Source organism: Notolepis coatsorum (assembly GCF_963971535.1).
Source record: "Notolepis coatsorum genome assembly, chromosome: 13".
NCBI lineage: Eukaryota > Metazoa > Chordata > Actinopteri > Aulopiformes > Paralepididae > Notolepis > Notolepis coatsorum.
This window is the reverse complement of record NC_140177.1, coordinates 30,161,673-30,189,491: the sequence shown is the minus strand read 5'-3', so window position 1 is coordinate 30,189,491 and position 27,819 is coordinate 30,161,673. Positions and strand designations below refer to the sequence as shown.

Here is a 27,819-nt window from a genome sequence, read left to right as displayed (position 1 = left end):
CTGCTAGATACCCTCTGTGTATTGGCTTACTCTAACCCGTTTCTCTCCTGTGCCCCAAAGGACCGCCGTCCCTGTCTGGACGTCACCTGTTCCCGAAGAGGAACGCCTATTCTCCCGCTGCCACCCAGCAGCTCCAGCGTCCCTGTCTGGACGTCACCTGTTCCCGAAGAGGAACACCTATTCACCCGCTGCCACTCAGCAGCTCCCCCGACAAGCACCAGGACCGCTTGCTCGCTCACTGCCGCCGTGGCAGCCACAGGACAGAACATTAACCCCGTTCTATTTCCCCCCCAATTCCTGTGTTGCTCAATTTCCATTAAACACCCTTGAAACCGCTCCTTTCTGCTCTCGTGTATTCAGCAATTGGGCTGTGCTCCAGACTGGTTCGCATGGAACCCGGCCAGAAGTCCAAACATGGGACTCCATAAGTAAGATAAGGCTTATGCATCCATTACTCTACTTACTAGCAGATATTTCATACCAATTAAGAAACTACCCCTTTAATTCATGAAGAATTCTGAGAGAAAACTGCAATATTCTGATATTCCAGGACCATCCAATGTTTTTCCATTACAGTTAATTCATCTTTTTAAGGGATTTTCAATGACCGGACAACTAGTCTTTACATGTCCAGGTTCTCAAGGAAGTGCGGAACGCTGACCCGAGTGTGAGCCACAGAGGAACGCTGACCCGAGTGTGAGCCACAGAGGAACACTGAACTGAGTGTGAGCCACAGAGGAACACTGAACTGAGTGTGAGCCACAGAGGAACACTGAACTGAGTGTGAGCCACAGAGGAACACTGAACTGAGTGTGAGCCACAGAGGAACACTGAACTGAGTGTGAGCCACAGAGGAACACTGAACTGAGTGTGAGCCACAGAGGAACACTGAACTGAGTGTGAGCCACAGAGGAACACTGAACTGAGTGTGAGCCACAGAGGAACACTGAACTGAGTGTGAGCCACAGAGGAACACTGAACTGAGTGTGAGCCACGGAGGAACGCTGACCCGAGTGTGAGCCACAGAGGAACGCTGAACTGAGTGTGAGCCACGGAGGAACGCTGAACTGAGTGTGAGCCACAGAGGAACGCTGACCCGAGTGTGAGCCACAGAGGAACGCTGACCCGAGTGTGAGCCACAGAGGAACCCTGAACTGAGTGTGAGCCACAGAGGAACGCTGACCCGAGTGTGAGCCACAGAGGAACGCTGACCCGAGTGTGAGCCACAGAGGAACCCTGAACTGAGTGTGAGCCACAGAGGAACGCTGAACTGAGTGTGAGCCACAGAGGAACGCTGACCCGAGTGTGAGCCACAGAGGAACCCTGAACTGAGTGTGAGCCGAGTGTGAACCTGGAATGTGAATCCCTACCCTCTTTCAAAACGGGTGGCTGCAATTAGAAACTGGCTCCGGTAAATGTCAAAATCCCGTCCCCCCACTCCCCCACCCCACCCAACCCCTTCTAATGTACAGTTTCTTCCCCTTCGGACTTCTATTTTTTTATGATGTTCTCTCTTTCTTACACAGTACGGTATATTTTTCATTACGGTAACAATTATTATTATTATATTATTATGCATTATTATTATTATTATTATTATATTATTATTATTATTATTATTATTATTATTATTATTATTATTATTATTATTATTATTATTATTATTATTATTATTATTATTATTATTATATTTGTATGTCTTGTATGTCTTGTATGTCATAAATGTCTTGATGAATTGAAAATGGAGGACCCTTATGTAAACAAGACAAAAGTCTTTTTCTGGTCTTCATCCTCTTAGCAGTTGTTTGTATTGAGCTGTACTGTATTGTACCTATTCTGCAATCTGTTAATAAAGTTTTCAATCAATCAATCAATCAGCCACAGAGGAACGCTGACCCGAGTGTGAGCCACAGAGGAGGAGCACTGAACCGGAACACATTCCAACATCATCACTGAACACGTACGACACTCACACAGTGACCTCAGACAGCTGCTCCTTGGTGAGGTTGAGGGGGTGGTTGACGGCGGTGATCCCGTACTCCAGAGGGTTGGCGCCGCGGGGCAGGAAGGCCCTCAGAATGGCATTGTTGCCCACATTCATGAAGGACACCATGGCATGCCAGCCTTTGTTGTTGTACCATACCTGAGGGACGAGCAGAGAACGGTTAAAAAGGGGCATTTCGCAGATTTGTACCTGAATCGCTATCGTTCTGTCGAGAGGACATGTGATAATCGGCCATAAAACGTAGCAACGTGTTCTGTGTCTTAAGAGCTCGGCAGAGGTCTGCTCCCCTCCGGGTGATAATAGTGTCTGCAGTTCACCAGAGGTCTGCTCCCCTCTGGGTGATAATAGTGTCTGCAGTTCACCAGAGGTCTGCTCCCCTCTGGGTGATAATAGTGTCTGCAGTTCACCAGAGGTCTGCTCCCCTCTGGGTGATAATAGTGTCTGCAGTTCACCAGAGGTCTGCTCCCCTCTGGGTGATAATAGTGTCTGCAGTTCACCAGAGGTCTACTCTCCTCTGGGTGATAATAGTGTCTGCAGTTCACCAGAGGTCTGCTCCCCTCTGGGTGATAATAGTGTCTGCAGTTCACTAGAGGTCTGCTCTCCTCTGGGTGATAATAGTGTCTGCAGTTCACTAGAGGTCTACTCTCCTCTGGGTGATAATAGTGTCTGCAGTTCACCAGAGGTTTGCTCTCCCCTCTGGGTGATAATAGTGTCTGCAGTTCACCAGAGGTCTGCTCCCCTCTGGGTGATAATAGTGTCTGCAGTTCACTAGAGGTCTACTCTCCTCTGGGTGATAATAGTGTCTGCAGTTCACCAGAGGTCTGCTCTCCCCTCTGGGTGATAATAGTGTCTGCAGTTCACCAGAGGTCTGCTCCCCTCTGGGTGATAATAGTGTCTGCAGTTCACCAGAGGTCTGCTCCCCTCTGGGTGATAATAGTGTCTGCAGTTCACCAGAGGTATGCTCCCCTCTGGGTGATAATAGTGTCTGCAGTTCACCAGAGGTCTGCTCTCCTCCGGGTGATAATAGTGTCTACAGTTCACTAGAGGTCTGCTCTCCTCCGGGTGATAATAGTGTCTGCAGTTCACTAGAGGTCTGCTCCCCTCTGGGTGATAATAGTGTCTGCAGTTCACTAGAGGTCTGCTCTCCTCCGGGTGATAATAGTGTCTGCAGTTCACCAGAGGTCTGCTCTCCTCCGGGTGATAATAGTGTCTGCAGTTCACCAGAGGTCTGCTCTCCTCTGGGTGATAATAGTGTCTGCAGTTCACTAGAGGTCTGCTCTCCTCCGGGTGATAATAGTGTCTGCAGTTCACCGGAGGTCTGCTCTCCTCCGGGTGATAATAGTGTCTGCAGTTCACTAGAGGTCTGCTCTCCTCCGGGTGATAATAGTGTCTGCAGTTCACTAGAGGTCTGCTCTCCTCCGGGTGATAATAGTGTCTGCAGTTCACTAGAGGTCTACTCTCCTCCGGGTGATAATAGTGTCTGCAGTTCACTAGAGGTCTGCTCTCCTCCGGGTGATAATAGTGTCTGCAGTTCACTAGAGGTCTGCTCTCCTCCGGGTGATAATAGTGTCTGCAGTTCACTAGAGGTCTACTCTCCTCCGGGTGATAATAGTGTCTGCCGTTCACTAGAGGTCTGCTCTCCTCTGGGTGATAATAGTGTCTGCAGTTCACCAGAGGTCTACTCTCCTCTGGGTGATAATAGTGTCTGCAGTTCACCAGAGGTCTGCTCTCCTCCGGGTGATAATAGTGTCTGCAGTTCACTAGAGGTCTGCTCTCCTCCAGGTGATAATAGTGTCTGCAGTTCACCAGAGGTCTGCTCTCCTCCGGGTGATAATAGTGTCTGTAGTTCACTAGAGGTCTGCTCTCCTCTGGGTGATAATAGTGTCTGCAGTTCACTAGAGGTCTGCTCTCCTCTGGGTGATAATAGTGTCTGCAGTTCACTAGAGGTCTGCTCTCCTCCGGGTGATAATAGTGTCTGCAGTTCACTAGAGGTCTACTCTCCTCCGGGTGATAATAGTGTCTGCAGTTCACTAGAGGTCTGCTCTCCTCCGGGTGATAATAGTGTCTGCAGTTCACTAGAGGTCTGCTCTCCTCCGGGTGATAATAGTGTCTGCAGTTCACTAGAGGTCTACTCTCCTCCGGGTGATAATAGTGTCTGCAGTTCACTAGAGGTCTGCTCTCCTCTGGGTGATAATAGTGTCTGCAGTTCACTAGAGGTCTACTCTCCTCTGGGTGATAATAGTGTCTGCAGTTCACCAGAGGTCTGCTCTCCTCTGGGTGATAATAGTGTCTGCAGTTCACCAGAGGTCTGCTCTCCTCCGGGTGATAATAGTGTCTGCAGTTCACTATAGGTCTACTCTCCTCTGGGTGATAATAGTGTCTGCAGTTCACCAGAGGTCTACTCTCCTCTGGGTGATAATAGTGTCTGCATTTCACCAGAGGTCTACTCTCCTCTGGGTGATAATAGTGTCTGCAGTTCACTAGAGGTCTACTCTCCTCCGGGTGATAATAGTGTCTGCAGTTCACTAGAGGTCTGCTCTCCTCTGGGTGATAATAGTGTCTGCAGTTCACTAGAGGTCTACTCTCCTCTGGGTGATAATAGTGTCTGCAGTTCACCAGAGGTCTACTCTCCTCTGGGTGATAATAGTGTCTGCAGTTCACTAGAGGTCTGCTCTCCTCTGGGTGATAATAGTGTCTGCAGTTCACTAGAGGTCTGCTCTCCTCTGGGTGATAATAGTGTCTGCAGTTCACTAGAGGTCTACTCTCCTCTGGGTGATAATAGTGTCTGCAGTTCACCAGAGGTCTACTCTCCTCTGGGTGATAATGGTGTCTGCAGTTCACCAGAGGTCTGTTCTCCTCTGGGTGATGTCGTTCAGTGGAGTTTGACGGGGCCGCTCCCAAGACACTGATATGTCCTATTATCACGTTGAACGACCGGATTGGGGTTTTGACTTGTTATCTGAAGTGCTGTACAGTATCAGACTTAAACGGTTCGAAGGAACCACAACAGTCCAGCTCACACACTCACCTTTACATTGAATTCACTTTCCATGTATCTCAGGAAAGATCCGACCTCATTCAATGCCAGCCGTGCATAGTCACCCTGTGAAAGCAAATAGTAATTATTAAGAGAGCTGAATCAAAGCCAATCCAGACTCTCAACAAGATAAGAGACTAGAGGAAATTGTATGGTTGGAATAAGAGAGTGTAAAGTACACAGGTAAATAAGAACAGATAATGTGAATAAATGGATAAAAAGAAGAAAAAAGGGTAATTCAATAATTCAACGGCGATCTGCGGGCATCAAGCCAATATTGATCATCAATCAAGATTGCAAAATAAGTTCATACATACAGTTCAGCAGTGTTATGAAACATGTCCTGCAAGTTTTGTAAAGTTTGGACAAAAACCTTTGAAATAGTCTGTAGTCACGTACATTTTGTGCATTTGTAGCGTCCCCTAGTGGTCAATTTGAATGAGATTTTCAGGGTATGTCTCCGGTACGCTTGAAGCCTTTCTCCAACGCGTTCGTGTTTTTGTTGATTTGCATCTATCGCTGAGCCATGCCTTTTGAAGTTGATTGGTTAATATCAACAAAACTAAAAAAGATTTAAACAAGCCTCATACAGTTGATAAGCTTGATCCAATAATGATCCATGGTAAATATGGTCATACATGGACTTACAGTTTAGGAGATGTTAATAATGTGTTGCCACGCCCATTTGTGAATTTGTAGTGCCCCCTAGAGGTCCATTTGAATAATATTTTCAGGAACTATTTCAGGTCTGGACATACCCTGCATATTTTGTGATGATTGGCCTAACGGTTGTTGACTTGCATCTATTTATGTACTTAGCCACGCCTTTTTGATTGGTTAATATCTTAAAATATATCAATAATCCTTATTCTAACTTTAATAAGCTTCATCCAATAAGGATCCACAGTAGATTTGGTAGTAATCGGACCTACGGTTTAGGAGGAGATGTCAAGAATTTGTTTTACATCAAATCCAAGATGGCGGAAATCCAATATGGCGGACTTTATGGATCCTTGAGGCACATTTGTAGAGGGCATAGAGATGGATGTCTGTATCAAGACTCACGGTGTAGGAGTTCTGACCTTTCAAAGTTCAACATTTTAGCTTTAATTATAGCGCCCCCTTTAGGCCAATTGGGGTCTGTTGGAAAGCATTTACACACAACTTCCAACCAATGGGTCAAAGTTAATTGTTGCTACCATTTACCATCTCACAGGAAATCTGCAAAAGCATTTCTGAAGATTAATCATTAAAAAATTAAGAAATTCACACAAAAACAAAAGGGTTCTGCACGTGCTTGAAACCCTAATAAAGTAAATATATAAAAGAGATAGAAACACAGAATCCAGACACTCAAGTTTTTCTCAAGTTTCTTTAATAGTTGTCATACAGAAGTACAGAATACTTTTGTACAAAATGCTTCTTACTGTTGCGCTCCAGAGACTGTGCATGACAAGATAAGTATGAAATAAAAACATAGTAAAAATTAGAAGAAAAAAAAGAGGTCACAGTGTTCAGTTTAGACATATGTACAATGTTCGTAGACGTAGTTACCATACAATATACAATACTGTGCAGTGTACTAATATACAATACTATATAGTGCAAGGCATAAATGGACGAGGTGCAGTTTAGGTACAATTCACAGTAGGTGTACGAGTTGTAGTGCAAATCCTTTATCAATAAATATAAAGTGTAAGTGTGTTTGTGTGATCTAAAGTGTGGAGAGTGGGTGCTGCAGTGTGTTGTTTGTTTGAGTGAGTGTGTGTGTGCGTGTGGGTGTGTGTGCTGTGTGCATTTGATGGTTGTTGCATAGTGATTATTGTTCGTTTAGCGATTATTGTTCGTTTAGCAGCCTGATGGCCTGGGGATAGAAGCTCCTTCTGAGTCTTTCTGTGCTCGCCATAAGACTCCGGTATCGCTTGCCTGACGGCAGCAGTTCAAAGAGGCAGTTGTTCGGGTGGCTCGAGTCCTTAATAATTCTCTTAGCCTTCCCCTTGCACCGCTTGTTGTAAATGTTCTGGAGGGTGGGAAGCCCCCCTCTAATTGTGCGTTCGGCTGAACGTGTCACTCTTTGTAGTCTGCTACGGTCTTGTGCAGTGCTATTCCCAAACCAGGAGGTGATGTTGCCGGTCAGGATGCTCTCTATTGTACATGAGTAGAAGTTCCTAAGGATCTTCTGACTGACTTGGAACTTCCTTAGGCGCCTGAGGAAGTAGAGGCGTTGTCGTGCCTTCTTCACAACACTGTCAATGTGTGTGGTCCATGTCAAGTCCTCGGATATGTGGGCTCCGAGGTACTTGAAACTGTTCACTCTCTCAACTGGTGCCCCGTCGATGCTGAGGGGGCTGTAGTCCTTGACCCCCGACCTCCTGAAGTCCACAATCATCTCTTTTGTTTTGCTGACGTTCAGGGAGAGGCAGTTCTCCTGGCACCACTGTGACAGGTTCTCTACCTCTTCCAGGTAGGCCCTTTCGTCGTTGGCAGAGATCAGGCCCACCACTACTGTGTCATCAGCAAATTTGATGATGGTGTTGTTGTTCCGCTGTGCTACGCAGTCATGTGTGTACAGGGAGTAGAGGAGGGGGCTCAGAACACAGCCCTGGGGGGCCCCTATGTTGAGCGTGATGGATGAGGAGGTGCAGTTGCCGGCTCTTACCACCTGGGGTCTGCCCGTCAGGAAGTCCAGGACCCACTGGCACAGGTCATAGTTCAAGCCCAGGTCCCTGAGCTTGGCTATGAGTTTGGAGGGGACTATGGTATTGAATGCTGAGCTGTAGTCGATGAACAGCATTCTCACATAGTTCCCCTGCCTCTTGTCCAGATGTGATGCTGCTGTGTGCAGCACATGGGCTATGGCGTCCTCCGTGGACCTGTTGGGGCGATATGCAAATTGCAGAGGGTCCAGGTTGATGGGGAGGGAGGAACAGATGTAGCCCTTCACTAGCTTCTCAAAGCACTTCATGGCTATGGAGGTGAGGGCTACAGGGCGGTAGTCGTTGAGGCAAGCGGGCGTAGATTTTTTGGGTACAGGGATGATGGTGGACTTCTTCAGACAGGTGGGGATGACGGCCTGTTCCAAGGACAGGTTGAAGATGTCAGTGAATACCGGGGCCAGTTGGTCGGCACAGACTTTTAGGACGCGGCCGGGGATGCCGTCCGGTCCTGCTGCCTTCCTGATATCCACTTTTTTAAAGATCCGTCTCACCTCATGCTCTGTTACCCTGAACACTGAGTCTCCATCAGCAGACCCCCCCCCCCCCATTGCCGTGGTTTGTAGGCTGGTGTTGTTATTCACAGCCTCAAACCTCGCATAGAAGGAGTTGAGATCATTTGCTAAGGAGATGTCATTGTTCAGTTTGAGGGGGGTTCCTTTGTAGTCTGTCATTGTTCTGAGGCCCTGCCACATGCCTCTAGAGTCAGCCTGTTCAAACTGAAGTTCAACTTTATCCCTGTAACGCCGTTTTGCCTCTATTACTGCTCTCCTGACGTTGTATCTTGCCATCTTGTGTTCTTCCATGTTGCCTGTCACCAGCCCGGTGTTGTATGCTGATGTGCGCACTTTCAGAGCCTCACGGACGGATTTGTCTACCCAGGGCTTTTGGTTTGGGTAGATATTAATTTTGGTGGTGGGGATTATTACTTCTACCTGAGTACAGACATAGTCAATCACCGTTTCGGTGTATTCGTTAATATTGGCTGTGTTATCACGGAGTACACTCCATTCTGTGCTTCCCAGCACTGCTTGGAGTGACTCTACTGACGTCACGGTCCAACGCTTAACCTCTCGCGAGACCACCGGCGTTCGCTTGAGACACTGTTTGTACTTAGGCAAAAGAAAAATTGCGGCGTGATCGCTTTTACCGAATGGACTAAGAGCCTGTGACTTGTACCCACTCTCTTCTATAGTCATAGTGTGAGGTGTACCCCAGTGACGTTGAACATCTGTCCCAGTTGTTGAAAAGTGTTCCGGATGGTTCCAGGCTCGACGTCCAGGATGGGGAGCTGTCCCCCCACTGAGACACCTCCGTATCTGAGGAAGGGGGAAAACACATCACTCACACATCACTCACACAGGCCACACCGCCACTCTGACAGCAATGACAGTGTGTCTCCACTAGAGGGAGACAAACTACTGGTGTCTCTACACTAGTGATGGGTTTCCCCCTCGAAGATCAGAGAAAATGATTACCTCTGTTCATTCACCCAATATTTACTCTTCAAACTGGGAATTCAGAGGGAAAAGAGAGAGAGAGAGAGAGAGAGAGAGAGAGAGAGAGAGAGAGAGAGAGAGAGAGAGAGAGAGAGAGAGAGAGAGAGAGAGAGAGAGAGAGAAAGAAAGAAAGAAAGAAAGAAAGAAAGAAAGAAAGAAAGAAAGAAAGAAAGAAAGAAAGAAAGAAAGAAAGAAAGAAAGAAAGAAAGAAAGAAAGAAAGAGTTAAATAAAATAGCACAAGTCATTTTTGCTTTCATCTCTCAATATGTGGACTATGTTTTGTGTCTCAACCTCTGACTTCTCATAAATTAAATAGTAGAGATGAATAACCAAATAAAATGGATTGTTTATAGCCATTAATTAATGTGGCTAAAGGTCCAATCCAGGCTCTTTTTCTTTTTTTTTACACATATCAATGTGTAATCAAGGTTATATACACATACATTCTCGAAGAGTTTGATCTGTAGATGGATGATGTAAATCACAATTTTGATCTACCACAAGATACAGCAAATACAAAAACTCATATGGACGTCTTGTGCTAGTCCTTGTATCAAGAATGTCTTGTATTTTGGTGGTGGTGTTTACGTTTGGATCACTGACTGGGCCTTTCAGCCTCACAGAGCAGGAGGCCAGCACCTTGTCCTGGTGAGACTAGGGTAGGTCTTAACCAGGTGGTCGTACCTTGTCCTGGTGAGACTAGTGTAGGTCTTAACCAGGTGGCCGTACCTTGTCCTGGTGAGACTAGTGTAGGTCTTAACCAGGTGGTCGTACCTTGTCCTGGTGAGACTAGGGTAGGTCTTAACCAGGTACCTTGTCCTGGTGAGACTAGGGTAGGTCTTAACCAGGTGGTCGTACCTTGTCCTGGTGAGACTAGGGTAGGTCTTAACCAGGTGGTCGTACCTTGTCCTGGTGAGACTAGGGTAGGTCTTAACCAGGTGGTCGTACCTTGTCCTGGTGAGACTAGGGTAGGTCTTAACCAGGTGGCCGTACCTTGTCCTGGTGAGACTAGGGTAGGTCTTAACCAGGTACCTTGTCCTGGTGAGACTAGGGTAGGTCTTAACCAGGTACTTTGTCCTGGTGAGACTAGGGTAGGTCTTAACCAGGTACCTTGTCCTGGTGAGACTAGGGTAGGTCTTAACCAGGTACCTTGTCCTGGTGAGACTAGTGTAGGTCTTAACCAGGTGGTCGTACCTTGTCCTGATGAGACTAGCGTAGGTCTTAACCAGGTAGTCGGAGATGTTCCTCTCGGTGAGGTCCAGCATGATGTCTCCCGTGGCCTCCGTGCGCTGGCGGGGTGGCGGGCCCCCGGCTCCCAGGGGACAGATGGGCATCATGGTCAGCTTCGTGCTGGTGCTGCACTGGCAGGAAGGGGAGGGGTTTTGGGCATGCCACTCCGGACTCAGCAGGATGTTGCTGGCTATCGGGGACATGTCGGGGTACTCCCACTCTGTGGTGCTGTTCCCGCAGGGCATGCTGGGTAGAGAGACAAAGGCGCTGAGGGGTTAAATCCCTGCTTCTATTTTGACTGTTTTGACTGTATTTTTATCCACTTTTCTCCTGTTTTAAAATTTTTCTCCCATCCCAATTACCTGCTGTGCTAATTCTCCCCTCCCCTGTCTTGAACGTTGCTCGCATATACCCCCCACTGGCCGGTTGTAGGGAGGATAGAAGCCTTGCATCACGTGTCCCCTCCGATACACGAGGAGGCAGCCTGTCACATCTTTTCACCTGCCAACGCGGACTCTCATTGGCGAGGAGTAACGTGTGGGAGGCTCACACTACCCCCGCCATTTCCTGTCTCTGCTGTGCAGGCGTCCCCAACCGACCTGTAGGAGTCGCTGTCCACAACGTCCAGATTACCACCCATCGACTTCCACCCGCTAACTCTGCCAATTGAGTTACGGTAGTATGACGACTGGCCCAAGCCGGAGGCAACGCCGACAGCTGGTGTCGAACCCGGTGTCTCTTGCGTTGGTGACGAGTGCAATGTCCGCTGCGCCACCCAGCCGCCCTGACTGTTGTATTTGTATTGTTATATGTGTAGTACTGTTCTGCTCCCATGTCTGCTTTTCTGCAGAATTTATTAACCCCTGTCCCTGTCTCTCTGAGTGTATATATCGATATATAGACATTCCAGTGACCTTCTACCTCATACTGGACATGAGCACCACCGGTCCCATGGAACAGCTTCATAATGCCTTCTGTCTGACCTGCAGCGTTGAACCTTACCCGCTCTGCCTCAACCTATTCTGAGTGGTTTCTCCTGCCCCCCCCCCCCCCCCCCATTATCCTATTTTCATACGAGCGCTCGTTTCCCTATGCTTTTTCTTTTGTTGTTATTGTTCTTAGCTCTATTCTATTTTTTTTATCTTTCAAAAAATGTCTTATGTACCCCAGTTGCTATTGCATGTGTTTTATTACACGTATATGTACATACATACCAACTATTTTGCCTGTACTTTGTATTGTGCAGCACTTTGGTCAACCTTGGTTGTTTTTAAATAGCTATATAAATAAATCTGACCTTGACCTTAAATCTGTGAGCGACTTCATAAACAAACTACCTGTCTGTTGATGATTATGATGCCGTTGACTGCAATGCATCGTGTTGGCCTGTCTCTCAGGTATGTGAGATGTGAAGAGGTTGTGATGTGTTTGAACCTCAAAGAACATCTCATCTAGTTTGAACAGGTCTTCAGTCCTTCATTAAGAAGATCTCAACACCTCAGAAGAGATGTAATCTCTTTAGTTCGAACGCATCTGTAGTCCTTCATTAAGAAGATCTCAACACCTCGGTTCAGGAGCGTGTGACCGGTTCACACTGGAATCTGATATTGGCCACATTTGAAAAATAATGTGAACAGCCAAACAATAAAATTGGATCTGAGCACTAAAGCTTAAAGCCCAACCTCCAGGTTAAACCCTACTGATCAATTATGGGTAGTTTACATCATTGGTATATAATTTCATTATGTAATTAACTTCAGATAGTATAGCATTACATTACTTAAGTCTCAAATCTTGTTTAATATATTTTTTAGATATAAAGAAATAAGGGAGAAAAAAAAGAGAAGAAATATGTTCTATTTTCTCGATTTGAGGTACAATGGAGAACTTTGGTCATAGCAGGTGTACTATTCTAGATAGAAAGGTCATCTTGGACTTAAATTGAAGCTTATAAATGTGGGCAGTTTTTATATCCATGTGAGGCAGCAACATGTATAATAAAATACTTGAAAATGATCACTTTTGATGACAATTTGTCAGGCGGACAGAATGTTTTTTGTCTTTTGGTGTATTCTGAGGGTGATATTTGACAATAGAAAGGTAGTAAGGCCCAGAGTATTATTCTGATACTTTTCCCCTATGTGTCAGGATACACCATGCAAGGTTTCAGACTTATTTGACCATTTGTGCAGTTGCAGTACCCTCATATTTGCAATTACATAATTTCGCCAGAAGCTTTTCCCAAAAAGAGGGTTTTTTGGCCCCTGAGGCCAAACAGGGCTGATTTGGGGGTGGTCATTATCAACTCGTGATGGCCCAAGTTATGGGATAACAGGAAATAATAATGAAAAAAAGGTAGCAAAAAACATCCTGAGGGGTGGACCTGGCTCCCGGCCTATGACTCACCCCAGAGGAGACCAGGTAACAACACTACAGACTAAAGGCTGACTCACCCCAGGGGCTCTCCCTCCATGCAGCGTGTGCCCAGGCCTGGTCTGCTCAGCATGCGCTCCGTGAAGCGTTTCATCCTGGTGTCCAGCGGCCGCTCATTACTTCAGGAGGAGAGGAAGGGAAGAGAAACACTGAGCAAGACTTCTTCAAAACAAATAAAATGATGGTAGTCTTGTTGTTTTTTAACCTTATTTTATTTATGTTTTCTCTCTTTTAGGTAGTAAGAAAGTTTTGTTTGAAATATTATGATGTTCATCCTTGTTTGTTTTTCTATGGATGAAGACGGACTCATTTGTTTATGTTTACATTTTGTCTTGACTGTGATTTGTACGTTTGTTTGTAAATAAAGATCAGATCAAATCAAAATCAAATCAACACACGAGGCTCGTCTAAAACTAACGATCTGTCTCGTGTTTTTAAAAACTGTCTTTTTTATTGAGTTATGTTCTGTTTACAAGGTTACTTTTGAAATGTAATCCGTTACAGATGACTGATTACAGAATCAGTAATCAATAACATGACCATTGGACCACACCAACTCCGTAATCTGAATTCCTTTTGGATTACTTTGCCTCAAATAATAATAATAATAATAATAATAATAATAATAATAATAATAATAATAATAATAATAATAATAATAATAATAATAATAATAATAATAATAATAATAATAATAATAATAATTGCAGTATTGCAGCTCAAAGTTCTTCACAGCAGTAAAAATAAAAATACAGGCATAGAATAAGCACAAAATTGGCAGATCAAGAGCAATGCATAAAGTGCAGACATCTAACATCTTAAATAGGCCTCTTTGTTTACGGTTTGATTCTATTGCATTTTCTTCTTAGAATATCAAGCTAAAATCTATTTATTCCAATTAGATTTCCTTTGAGATTGACCACAATTATGTTATCATCCACAGCTGTCACCAACCATTATTTAAAATGATATAAAATGATATTTGCATTCCATAATCTCATAATAAAGATTCATTTTCATCCTCAGACATATTAGTAATCCAACAGGTTTCTCCAAACGTATCCATCATCTGATGTCTTGTGTTTTTAACAGTAACTGTGACACGTTCTACATGTGATGTGTTTGTCCTGGTGGCCGACCTGACAAAGGTGAACTGCTGACCATACATCCAGGGGCTGAGGGTCAGACTGGGGTACTCTCCAAACGGAGGGACGATCGTGGTGAAGATCAGGGCTACCAGGACGAAACTGGCTGGTAGGACAACCTGGACACAAGAAGTCAGTCAGTCAGTCAGTCAGTCAGTCAGTCAGTCAGTCAGTCAGTCAGTCAGTCAGTCAGTCAGTCAGTCAGTCAGTCAGTCAGTCAGTCAGTCAGTCAGTCAGTCAACACTGTTGATAATCAATTTTATGGGGAATTTCATTTACAGTTTTTCTCAATTGCTTTGGTGCATTTCTCTGATCAGAATTAAAGTTCTCATAACTGTTAGTTCAACCTCCACAACATTTTGTCATTTGTGCACATCATAGTAGCAGTTTCTCATTCCTCCAAACAAATTGCAAATGCGTTTGGACATGCATCAATTGCTTTCATACAATTCTCTGCTGTTTTATAACATTATCATTTGCTTATGTCATGTCAGTCAAAATGAACTATACTTATGACTGCTGAATAGTCATTCCCTATAAAACTAATAGTCCTCATTTCATTGATTGAGTCATTACATACAAAAATGTTGAACTAGTTGTCAAAATCTATCAATCACGGCCTCACAATGGCTGAGGCTGGTCAAAGGGTGCAGCCAAATGTTGAGAGAACCACTGTAAATTAAATTACTGTATTCAAACATTTCGTCGGGAGAGCAGGTGTGTATACTGGACAGTAATTCAGCACTAAACAATCTGCACTGCACTACTGCCATTGTGTCATACATGAAGCTTGCAGTGGGACAAGAACTTGTCACTTTTTACATTTTACATTTAGACAGCTTTACTGCAGCACAGATTTACTGTATTGTAGTGTACAGTAGTGTTACAGTAAATATTTGCCATATTTACAGTATGGTACTGTACTGCATTATTTTACAAGTGGGAAGCACTGTTATTGTACACTACAGTAATATGGGTTACTGTAAAGCACTATATCTCATGTTTGCTGTACATTACTGTAATTTTACTCTGCACCACATAGGACAACCTCGCAGAGGTGGAAGAGGGCCCCTTTTTACTCCGCAACAAGAGGAAGCCATTTGTGCAATGGTGATTGCAAACAATGCCATAAAGTTGACAGAGATACAAAGCGCTGTTATAGAGGATGACAATATCTTTGGGAATATTGAATCCGTTTCAATCGCTACAATTGACAGAGTGCTCAGTGGAAATTAAATGTGCATGAAACAATTGTAGTACAATTGACAAATGAGTAGCCATTTGACTGGAACAGAGTGAAGGAGATCCGCCACCACAAGTAAAACATTTATGTGTTCTATGCATACTCTAATGTTCAGTGCTGTAAACTGGTTACTTTGTGTAGTGCCATGCAGTACACTTACATGACAGTTCATACTGTACAATATGTTGTCCAAAATGCATTATGTTACACAGGAAAAGTTTATAGTTTTTATCTCTCTCTTCTGGGATAAAGCGTGTACCAGGGAACCACTGCACACATTATACGTTGATGAGGCGGGGTTCAATCTGGCAAAAGGTAGACCGCGTGGAAGAAATCCCATTGGACAGAGAGCAACCATTGATGTCCCAGACCAACAAGGAGGGAATATTACAATGTGTACAGTGTGTACAGTAATGTGTAACTGTAGATTTCAAATGGCTGTGCAAATAGTGTATAGTGCTGTCTTGAGCATTTTCAAGTAGTGTCACCAATATCTGACTTTTTTGCATTGGAAAACACTTACAGAGTGATCTGTCATAATGAAAACATGACAAAGCCATTTGACTATCTTGTTCATAAACAATGGTGTCAGGACTTTTCATTTTGATGACAGTGACACTTTCATTGACATGGATACTTGCTTTTGAGGAATGAACTATCCATTTTGAGCAAGTGACACGCTTCTGCAGGTTATCAACTAGGTTTTGCAGTTTGTACTAATTGTTTTGAGAAATGCACTAACAGTTATGAGAACTTTAATTCTGATCAGAGAAATGCACCAAAGCAATTGAGAAAAACTGTAAAGGAGACCTATTGTGAAAATGGCCTTTTCCTGTTTTTAAAATGTTAAATATGTGCATTGTGCCTAAAAAACAACCTAAAAGAAGTAAGTAAGTAAACTTTATTTGTATAGCGCCTTTCACAGATAAAATCACAAAGTGCTTCACAGAAGTAAAACATAGCAACAGTTACATAGAGATGAACGCACTACACATAAAACAATTCTGACACAACGTAAGCATAACATAAGTAACATAACATAAGTAAATAAAATAACTAAATATGAGTGCAACATAAATGTCAGTCCTAAAAACAAAACAACAATAATAAATAAACAAAGTATACAACCAGGAATGAATAAAAATTCATTAAAAGCCTGTCTGAATAAAAACGTTTTCAACTGTTCCTTAAAAGTGGATAGGGAGTCAAGTGAACGCATTGAAAGGGGGAGGGTGTTCCAAAGGGTAGGGGCCATAAATAGGAAGGACCGGTCACCTTTTGTTGTTAACCGGGTCCGTGGGACAACCAGGAGATGAACCTAAAAGAAGGACTCATCGACTCAGGAAATCAGCTAAGACCCCGGCGACCACTGGACTAAACGTACTAAAGGGGACTGCCTCCACACGCCTAGCGCAGTACGTACCTGAGCCAGGAAGTCCTTGGAGCTGCGCGTGGCGTGGTGGAACCTCTTGATCAGCAGGGCGAAGAACTGCTTCACGATGAGTCTGTGACCTTTGACCTGCCTGGAGCCCCTCCCTGCGTTGCTGTCTGCCTGGCCACCGCAGCCGCCGTTGGCCTGCGCCTCTGTAGTCGCCAACCAAACAGAAGGAGCGATTAATGTAAAACAACTCGTCCGGTCGACATCGCGCGCACCGCTGCAGATGAGCAGTTTGATTCCTTCCGTTTTAGTTAGATGGGATATGAGTATAATTTCCACATCACCAAGGGATGGTCATGTCATCTTGGACTCTTTGGTAGTCAGTGTCTTTGTTCGTTAGCCAAATTAGAAATACCTTTTATTGGATTTTTTTTGCTCAGGGTTGGAGAATGACTGCGATATCAGAAGCTCTGAGAAGATGTCTAGATAGTATGTTGAGCTTTGACCTTGCTGGCGGTTCATGTGCTATTCTTGTGTTGGGTTGATGTGATCTCACAGCTCCTGATGAATTGAAAATGGGGGACACTGATGTAAACAAGACGAAAGTCTCTCTCTGGTCTGCATCCCCTTAACAATTGTGTGTATTGAGCTGTACTGTATTGTACCCATTCTGCAATCTGTTAATAAAGTTTTCAATCAATCAATCAATCAATCAATCAATCTGCCGGTCATTTAGGAACTGATAGAACCTTGTTTTTCTAACCCTTATTTAACAACATTACTTGGCAGGTTGACCAAGAACATGTCCTTATTTAAAGGTGCTGTAAGTGGTATTATCTTTTGCTGAAATAAGTGGTCTACATGTTAAAATAATAGCTCTACTTTCCGACAGCCATCACTGATATAGAGTGATTTTTGTAACCCAAGAGAGAACGGAATAAACTAAAACACAGTCTCACGAAGGACGATTCTCTGTAGTGGCCTTTGAGTGACTGGGTATCATTCTGTAAGATCCAAGGTCTAAGATCACCACACTTGTCCGAAGGGTTGTTGTCTATGGCAGTTTTGATTAAACGTGTTAGTATGATTAACTATTCTTGTCGACCAGATAAAGGGTATTCAACAACACTATTCAATTAGGGACTGAACATTTGTAATATAATGTCAAACCATTATGTTTAGTGACAGCCAGAGAAACAGATACAAAGGTATCGTCCGGGAAATTGAGGAAACCAGAGTACCCAGAGGAAAACCCACACAGGGAGAACATGCAAACTCCACACAGAAAGGCCCCCTGCTGGGGTTTGAACCCAGGACCTTCTTGCTGTGAGGCAGCAGTGCTAACCACTGTGCCGCCCTAGCTTAAATAGCTCTACATTCTGAGAGCCATCACTGATATACTGTGCAGTAAACTACATTTCAGGTATCCCTTCCCACTTTATCCAATCACGAGACAGAACACTAGATATTTTTACTTATTTCAAGAAATCTTGCCAAGCCAAACTTGCTTACTGCACTGGCAGATTATTTGACTTGTTTCAAGGATATATTTGCTTAAAACTAGTTTTTATTTCTTATTTTGGACAGACCCTTTTTGCAATGTGGAGTTCTCTCTCCTGAAGTGGAAACAGGATACCAGAAAATGTATTTCCTGTTTACTGCAGAGTGGAGGGACTGGGAGACCCATGTTACTGACCAGACACTCTATATCAGTGATGTCTGTTTACTGCAGAGTGGAGGGACTGGGAGACCCATGTTACTGACCAGACACTCTATATCAGTGATGGCTGTCAGAAAGTAGAGCTATTATTTTAACAATAGACCACTTATTTCAGCAAAAGATAATACCACTTACAGCACCATTAAATAAGGACATGTTCTTGGTCAACCTGCCAAGTAATGTTGTTAAATAAGGGTTAGAAAAACAAGGTTCTATCAGTTCCTAAATGACCGGCAGATTGATTGATTGATTGATTGATTGATTGATTGATTGATTGATTGATTGATTGATTTAAAACTTTATTAACATATTGCAGAATGGGTACAATACAGTACAGCTCAATACACACAATTGTTAAGGGGATGCAGACCAGAGAAAGACTTTCGTCTTGTTTACATCAGGGTCCCCCATTTTCAATTCCTCAGGACATATATGACATACATGACATACAGATAGACAGTAGTGCTACATCTATACATTTATGACATACCAGATTTGCAAATACAGTACTGTTTGTGATACAAAAAGAGTCCAGAAAAGGGAGTATATACATTTGACGTAAAAACTGTACATTGGAGGAGGTTGGGTGGGGTTGGGTAGGAGGGGTTGGGGGGGGGAACACTGTACAACTGTACAAGCAAAACTGTACATTGGAATATTGACAACCATACTAGGTAATTTACTGTACATTGGAGGGGGTTGGGGGGAACACTGTACATTGGAATATTGACAAAACCATACTAGGTAAATTACTGTACATTGGAGGGGGTTGGGTTAGGACATTTACAGGGGCCAGTTTCGAATTGCAGTCTCCCGTAGGTGTTCTTTGAGAGTGTTTTTGAAAGTGGGTAGCGATTCACATTCCTTTACAGCTTTGGGTAGGGCGTTCAACATTGATGTGGCATAATTGCGAAACGTGTTTAGTCCCTTGTTTGAGCCGAATCTGGGTTTGACATGATTTGTGTTTGTGCGTTTGACCGATGTCAACATGTGCCGACTACAAGCAAAGCGGCTGGTACAGACTCGGGTAAAGCTCGTTGAAGTATCCTAGTGGCTCTAGTCTCTCTAGTCTCTCTAACCTTGATTGTCCTCGTCCGCACCAACTTTGTGTGTCCTCTGCAGTAACATCCACTGCTCTAGGGTGGGGAGTGGACGGGTGGGACAGACACAGGACAAGGGACACAAACAGATTGCAGAGTCAAAGGCATAGAACTTTAAACTGTGTAAAGTTCTATGTTCAAAACTTGACACGTGACACATGTCGAACGACATCTCAAGACAAGACTAGACACAGTGTTATCTGGACGCTAACACATCATCACAACAATGGGTGATAAGAGTTGGGAACACGTGCCAGACAGCAGGTAAACACAGTGAAGCGTTGGGTTAGAGACATGTGATACGGGGGAAAGGCCATGGAATATAGTAGTATTTACCAGGGGAAGTGGCATTATTCGCTGCTTCTCCCTCCGCTGTCACCTTAATGAATATCTGGAAGAAAAAACAACTCTTTCAAGCACCCAAGCATGGAAAGATGCTCTTTCTGCAAACATTGTATATCGATAGGATATTATTCAGCGTGCAAATTCAATTTGACCCAAAACGATCACTCATGTTGGTTTGAGATTTATTCGTGGAGACTGCTCCTAATTTGTCTACATTAATATGTATCTGTGCTACTGTGCAAGTGTTTGAAATATGCATGTTACGCTTCAATGCAGTGTGTTATGTATTCAGTATTGTTATGCATTTGCCCCTCAATGAGATAGATATGGACACTATTTATCACTATATTATACTATACTATATTATCCCTGTATTGCATAGTAACTTCGAAGATTCCATCATGTCAAAAGCATGAAACCGGTGACCGGTGACATCATCAGAAGGGGACAGGGGACAAGCCCACCTCCTCCAGGGACGTGTCCGAGATGCCAAAGCTGCTGAGGCCCATGTCGGCCAGCGTGTCCTCCAGCTCCCTGAAGAGGCTGGCGTAGGCCCGGTGCTTGAAGCCTTTACTGGGCAGCAGGTAGGTCATCTCCTGGCCGATGGTCTCGATCAGCTTGGCCTCTGGGACGTGGTGGTGGATCAGAGTAGTGATGCCGTCGATGTCTCCTGGAAGAGGGGAAGACGGGGAGAAAAGACAGTTCTGTATTAATAGCATCGAATAGCATTACATTTTTACATTTATGTTTTGTTATTTAAGTTAGCTGACGCTTTTATCCGAAGCGACTTACAAGTTCTGTACAACAAGTCAGCAGGAAGGGTACAACTCTTTCAGCTGAGTAACAATGTTCATCAAACAGTGTAGAAACGTGGGTGCCGCAGTGTATAGTAGTAAAGACATATTAGTATAGTAAGTACTAGTAATATAGGCAACTTGATTATTTAGTGGCAAAGTGCATGATAGTAAAAGACAGTAGAAGGTTATTTATTCATTTTTTTCCCTTTTCATTTCAGATTTGATCAAACAACCATTGATTGAAGAAGTGTGTTTCTATTCAACGGCGGAAAATTCGTCGGGTTTTAGGAAGGCTGTCCTAACTGTGGTGGGAAGTTCGTTCCACCATTGTGGAGCAAGGGCCGAGAATAGCCGGCTTCTTAGTGGTGACCCCCCCAGGAGCTCGGATAGGAGTGGGTCTGAGGCGGCCAGAAGATGTACAGCGGAGGGGTCTTGGGGGTGTGTAGTTAGACACCATTGACCGGAGGTAGGCGGGAGCCGTTCCCCTCGCAGTGCACGGTATGCCATGCGTGTCACAAAGGAGATGAAGTTGAACTAGAGGAGCCTAGTCACTGCTGTAGAACTTTCCGTTGCATGCTGCACACACTCAGTTGACAACCGGGTTGGAGTGTATGGCACTCAGTATCTGCTTCGAGCAGCGTCTACTCCACACATTGTTTGTCTGACAATGATGATGGCATACTAAACAATACCATGCTAACTGTTTAGCATACTAAACAATACCACGATAACTGCTTAGCATATTAAACAATACCATGCTAACTGCTTAGCATATTAAACAATAACATGCTAACTGTTTAGCATACTAAACAATACTATGCTAAGTCCTCCTAGAAAAACATCTGTAGTTGTAGTTTCAAGTTTCTTTATTAGTTGTCATACAGAAGTACAGAATACTTTTATACAAAATGCTTCTTTCTGTTACGCTCCAGAGACTGTGCTAGACAAAAAAGATAAGTATAAAATAAAATAAGTATAGCAAGTCAAAAATAGAAGTCACGTACGTAGACACAAGTGTTCAGTATGTACATATGTACAATGTTCAATGCAGAGTAGAAGTAACTGAGTTACCATACAATATACTATACAATATACTAATATACAATCTACTATATAGTGCAAAGCAGAAATGGGATGAGTTACAATTTAGGTACAATTTACAGTAAGGTGTACTGAGGTATGGGTTGTAGTGCAAATTCTTTGCCAATAAATATAAAGTGTGTTTAGGTGTTCTAAAGTGTGTAGAGTGGGTGCTGCAGTGAGTTGTTTGTTTAAAGTGAGTGTGTGCGTGTGGATGTGTGTGCTGTGAGTGCATTTGATGGTTGTTGCATAGTGTTATTGTTCGTTGAGCAACCTGATGGCCTGAAGCTTCTTCTGAGTCTTTCTGTGCTTGCCATGAGACTCCGGTATCGCTTGCCTGACCGCAACAGTTCAAAGAGGCAGTTGTTTGGGTGGCTGGAGTCTTTGATAATTCTCTTAGCCTTGCCCATGCACCGCTTGTTGTAAATGTTCTGGAGAGTGGGAAGCCCCCCTCCAATTGTGCGCTCGGCTGAACGGGCCACTCTCTGTAGTCTGCTACAGTCTTGTGCGGTGCTATTCCCAAACCAGGAGGTGATATTGCCAGTCAGGATGCTCTCTATTGTACATGAGTAGAAGTTCTTAAGGATCTTCTGACTGACTTGGAACTTCCTTAGGCGCCTGAGGAAGTAGAGGCGTTGCCGTGCCTTCTTCACAACACTGTCAATGTGTGTGGTCCATGTCAAGTCCTCGGATATGTGGACTCCGAGGTACTGTTCACTCTCTCAACCGGTGCCCCGTCGATGCTGAAGGGGCTGTAGTCCCTGATCCCCGACCTCCTAAAGTCCACAATCATCTCCTTTGTTTTGCTGACATTCAGGGAGAGGCTGTTCTCTTGACACCATCCCGCCAGGACATTGACCTCTTCCAGGTAGGCCCTCTCGTCGTTTGCAGAGATCAGGCCCACCACTACTGTGTCGTCAGCAAATTTGATGATTGTGTTGTTGTTCTGCTGTGCCACACAGTCATGTGTGTACAGGGAGTAGAGGAGGGGACTCAGAACACAGCCTTGGGGGGCCCCTATGTTGAGGGTGATGGATGAGGAGGTGCAGTTGCCTGCTCTCACCACCTGGGGTCTGCCCGTCAGGAAGTCCAAGACCCACTGGCAGAGGTCATAGTTCAAGCCCAGGTCCCTGAGGGGACTATGGTATTGAATGCTGAGCTGTAATCGATGAACAGCATTCTCACATAGTTCCCCTGCCTCTTGTCCAGGTGTGATGCTGCTGTGTGCAGCACATGGGCTATGGCGTCCTCCGTGTAGCCTAGGTCCTTCTCAAATAGCTCTCAAACAGTACATAACACAGGCTACCATTCCAGAGGTTTGCGCCTGTATCTTAAGACATGGCAGTCTACACAAGCTGTTGACATACATACATACATACATACATAGGCTACAGACACACACACATACTCCCCCCCTCTCTCTCTCTCTCTCTCTCTCTCTCTCTCTCTCTCTCTCTCTCTCTCTCTCTCTCTCTCTCTCTCTCTCTCTCTCTCTCTCTCTCTCTCTCTCTCTCTCTCTCTCTCTCTCTCTCTCTCTCTCTCTCTCTCTCTCTCTCTCTCTCTCTCTCTCTCTCTCTCTCTCTCACTTACCATCCATAGTTCTGTCCAGCTTCGGGGTCTGGCTCTGGGACTCTTCTTTGTACTTGGTGCAGATGGAGCAGGCACAGGAGCAGTCTGACGCACAGTCACAGTCATTCTGACAGACATGGGAACAAAACACAACAACACCTTTCAACAACGGGGTAGAGCTGTCTTCATGTACCCAGTTACATGAGCCACACACAGCTCGACAGCTGTCTTCATGTACCCAGTTACATGAGCCACACACAGAGCTGTCTATACATGAACCCTGTTACATGAACCCTGTTACATGTACCCTGTTACATGAGCCACACACAAAGTAAGGATCATACAGTACCGATCTGGTTTCATACAGTAAGGATGTGGTGTCATACAGTAAGGATGTGGTTTCATACAGTAAGGATGTGGTTTCAGTAAGGATGTGGTTTCATACAGTAAAGGCCTCTACATGCTACAGCAACTTCAAAGCAACTTCAACACAACATCAGCGCAATTTCAGCGCGGTTGTTGTTTAGGGTCTTGTAGACTGTGTTGCGAGGATGCTGCGTACATGTCTCCAAAATCGAACCTAAACAACCGTTGCGTTGATATTGCGTAGCAGTGATTGGTTGGTTAGCGAATGGGGGCGGGGCTGTCATAGAATAATATTGGTCTCGCAGAGAATACCATCCGCCATTGTTGTAGCCAGCCAGCGTTGATGCTAAATAATTAGCGTCACATAGCTGGCCTTTTTCTGAAAACCCAAGCACATATTGTTCCATAGCATACGCCTTCAGTTGATCATGACAAATCCTCTCTTACCTTGACGATTAAAAAGCCTCCATAATTTAGTAAATAAAGCTGTAGCCAGCCAGCTAGCATTGGTGCTATTTAAAATGCTATCCACATTAGCTACATAGCTAACCAACTAAATACAATGGTATCCTGAGGTAACTTTAACGTTAAATACAACGTTTGCTAGTCGAAATGACTGGACACACACAGGGACAAGTTAAACATCAATCAATTAATTTATTCCAATAGGTAGTTTGAGCTGCATGTGAGCCGAGGTCCTCTCCATTGGAAACTAATGACGTTACGGTAACGTTAGCTCGAAAAGCACAGAAAGTTAAGCTGCTAGCAACAGACACTATAACACTTCCGGTCGGGGGATTTCAAAATAAAAGAGCGACGTCTAAAATCACCGGAAATACATTTATTTTGTACATTATCTAACGTTAACACGAACCTAAACTAACTTTAGTTAAACTAACTTTGTGCGTCGATGTTGCAGAAGCATAAAGGCAGAGTGTCTAAAACACTGTTGCTTTGTCGATGTTGTGTTGCAGTTGCTTTGAAGTTTCTGTAGCATGCAGAGGCCTTAAGGATGTGGATGTGGTTTCATACAGTAAGGACGTGGTTTCATAAAGGATGTGGTTTCATACAGTAAGGATGTGGTTTCATACAGTAAGGACGTGGTTTCATAAATGATGTGGTTTCATACAGTAAGGATGTGGTTTCATACAGTAAGGATGTGGTTTCATACAGATGTGGTTTCATACAGTACGCCTCACCTCTCTCTTCTTCAGGTTCTTCATGCGTCGTACCAGCGTTAGGTAGAAACCCACTCCGAAGCAGTTCTTGAGGAAGAGGGGCGAGCCACAGCAGTGCAGCTGGCCTTTGGAGATGATGGCTATCCGGTCACTCAACAGGTCAGCCTCGTCCATGTGGTGAGTGGACAGGATCACCGTACGGCCTGGGGTCAAGCGGTCAAAAGGTCAGGTAAATTAGATGAGCAAATTCTGAGCTGTTAAAAACGTTGGACTTCCCGGACAGTTTTATAGCTATTTTCAACGCAATAGCGCAAATCTCTGAGACGGCGGAGGTGAGAATGTTTACCGGCTCTGTACTTCAGAAGGAGGTCCCAAATGGACCGTCTTGAGTAAGGGTCGACCCCTGAGGTCGGCTCATCCAAGATCACGATCTTTGACCCGCCGACAAACGCCATGGCCACAGATAGTTTCCTCTGCATACCACCTGGAGGGTGTAAAGAGACATTTATAGTTAGGAGAAACTCAACGAGACACGCCATAAAGCACACATGTTCACACACACACACACACACACACACGCATGCACACACGCGCGCTCGCGCGCACGCACGCACGCACACACACACACGTCGTGACCGACCTGAAAGGTTCTGGGACTCGTCGTCTCTCTTGTGGGGCAGCCCCAGATCTTGCAACATGTCCTCCACCTCCCTCTCTGCCTCCGCCTGAGTCCGACCCTTCAGCAGGGCATAGAACAGTATGTGCTCCTCCACTGTCAGACTGAGAGAGAGGGGGGAGGGGGGGAGGGGGGGGGGGGAGAGAGAGAGAGAGAGAGAGAGAGAGAGAGAGAGAGAGAGAGAGAGAGAGAGAGAGAGAGAGAGAGAGAGAGAGAGAGAGAGAGAGAGAGAGAGGAGGATAACAAATGAGTCTGAATTAATATCAGTCATTCCCAACGCTAAGGATGCTGTATAGGGAATTGTTCTATTCAAATTGAGAATTGAGAATTCTGATGAGAAAATTACAATCATTCCCAGAAGCCTTTATCGTGTTGTTTCCATCCTCGCTGGCTCTACCAAAGAGACAGAGAGGTACCTGCTGGCTGATCACCATGTGGTTAACCTGGAACTCACTGTTTGAAGAGGATGTTGTGCTGAGGACACATGCCCATAGAGGTACGGATGACGTCCATGTCTGTCCTGATGTCTCTCCCGTGGATGAAGGCCGTACCGGAGGTAGGAGGAAACATGCCGGTCAGGATGGACCTGGAGAGAGAGAGGAAGGATGTCAAGATGGACGATATCTCAATAAACCAGTGCGGCACGCGCTTCCAGTCTCGTCTAAGCTTCAAGCGTATATCTCTAGAGTATATTTCAGTCTGAAAGGCTTTGTGGTGGTTATCCAAATAAATCCTCACTGCTAATGGAATGTCATCTTTGCAAAATTATAAATTCATGGCGCTGTGATCAGAACACAGGCAGATCCATAAGAGTTTGAGGGAAGGCACACGCTGTAGGCACCAGCCTCTTTGATTTATGTGTTGAGTCTAATGGAATAATCAATTAGTTCAAATAGTTTTTTTTTCCTCCTAGCTTTTTCCTGAAACTGATAAAGGAATAATAACCTAATTTAGTGGTCGAGTCTACTAAGTTGTCATGGAGTACTGTGTCGAGTGAGGACCTTGTAGAATCGTCCGTTAAATTGCCTGTTCAGTGTCGCAGAGCGGTCGTCTGGTAATCTGAAGTTTCTTGATTCGATTCCTCCCTCCCGAGCAAGACACTTAACCCCTAACTTCTCCCGATGAGCAGGTTGGCACCTTGCATGGTCGCCTCCGCCGTCGGTGTGTGAGTGCATGGGTGAATGTGTGAGGCATAAGTTGTAAAGCAATTTGGATGAACTACCAGCTACATAAATGCAGTCGATTCCATGTGTACGCGGTCCATGTTTCAAATCGAGACATCTCAGTGCATCTTTGGATGATCTGTTGATGATCTGTTTCTCAACTTACATGGTAGTGGTTTTCCCAGCCCCGTTGTGACCCAGGAAGGACGTGATCTGGCTCTCGTAGAAGGTGATGCTGAGCTTGTTGACGGCTGGACGGGACTTTCCGGCAAATACCTTGACCAGGTCCTGGATCTCCACCCCCATCACCAGCCCCACCGGCTCTGGCTCAAAGAACAACTGGCCTGGGGGGAAAAGCAACCCCCAAAAAACGAGTTAGATATGGAACTCAACGGAGTAGGAGGATTCTAACACAAGTTATGTGTAGTGTGTGCTATGGTTGACTAGAACAGCGGTTTCCTAAGTGAAGTGGTCCCCGGCAAATTGAGAAATAGTTTCACTATGACTTCATTCAGTAGAAGATAAAGCTCAATGAGAAAATGCATATAAATGTTCTGATCATGTTTCGCTCCCTCAATAGTTATGTCATTGCCTACATCCCTCCCCCTTAATTGGCTGGTATCAATCACTGTCTCCTTAGTTTTTCAGCCATTCTGTAGTGTGATATGCGCCTGGTACAAGTGCATGGCAGCCACTGAGCCTGGGTGTTACACAGTGCAGATTGAAGGAGGCCATTTCCACCCTACATTGTAAACAGGGTATGTCAAATCTGCTGGGTATTAAAAAGTAATTCTCAATTGAAGGCCTTAAAAAGGTATTACAAATCTTAAATTCAATTTTCACAGGTATTACATATTTTTCTGGGGGCATCCCGGGTGTTGGGGAGATTAAATAATATTAAATATATGAAATGTTTTTTTTTATTTTTTATCCACTTTTTTTCTCTCCTTTTTTTCTATTTTTCTCCCATCCCAATTTTTCGCTGTGCCAATTCTTCCCTCCCCTGTCTTGAATGTTGGTCGCATATGCCCCCCACTGGTCGGTTGTACGGAGGATAGAAGCCTTGCATCACGTGTCCCCTCCGATACACGAGGAGGCAGCCTGTCACATCTTTTCACCTGCCAGCGCGGACTCTCATTG

At 44.6% G+C, this 27,819-nt stretch overlaps 1 protein-coding gene across 1 annotated transcript in view; it reads right to left on the bottom strand.

Annotated features, from left to right (window-relative positions):
- The window catches only part of LOC311239311 (retinal-specific phospholipid-transporting ATPase ABCA4-like), a gene marked incomplete at its 5' end in the record, with an annotated part of 134,775 nt that overhangs the window by 55,702 nt on the left and 51,254 nt on the right, over positions 1-27,819 (bottom strand). Inside the window, 17 exon segments of the mRNA XM_084327617.1 lie at positions 1,974-2,143; positions 5,034-5,108; positions 8,970-9,075; positions 9,235-9,267; positions 10,451-10,732; positions 12,940-13,038; positions 14,059-14,183; positions 16,731-16,891; positions 19,485-19,541; positions 19,842-19,896; positions 20,315-20,520; positions 23,318-23,423; positions 24,862-25,043; positions 25,187-25,324; positions 25,481-25,620; positions 25,971-26,102; positions 26,846-27,023. Of these exon segments, the coding sequence (XP_084183743.1) occupies positions 1,974-2,143; positions 5,034-5,108; positions 8,970-9,075; positions 9,235-9,267; positions 10,451-10,732; positions 12,940-13,038; positions 14,059-14,183; positions 16,731-16,891; positions 19,485-19,541; positions 19,842-19,896; positions 20,315-20,520; positions 23,318-23,423; positions 24,862-25,043; positions 25,187-25,324; positions 25,481-25,620; positions 25,971-26,102; positions 26,846-27,023 (2,245 nt within the window).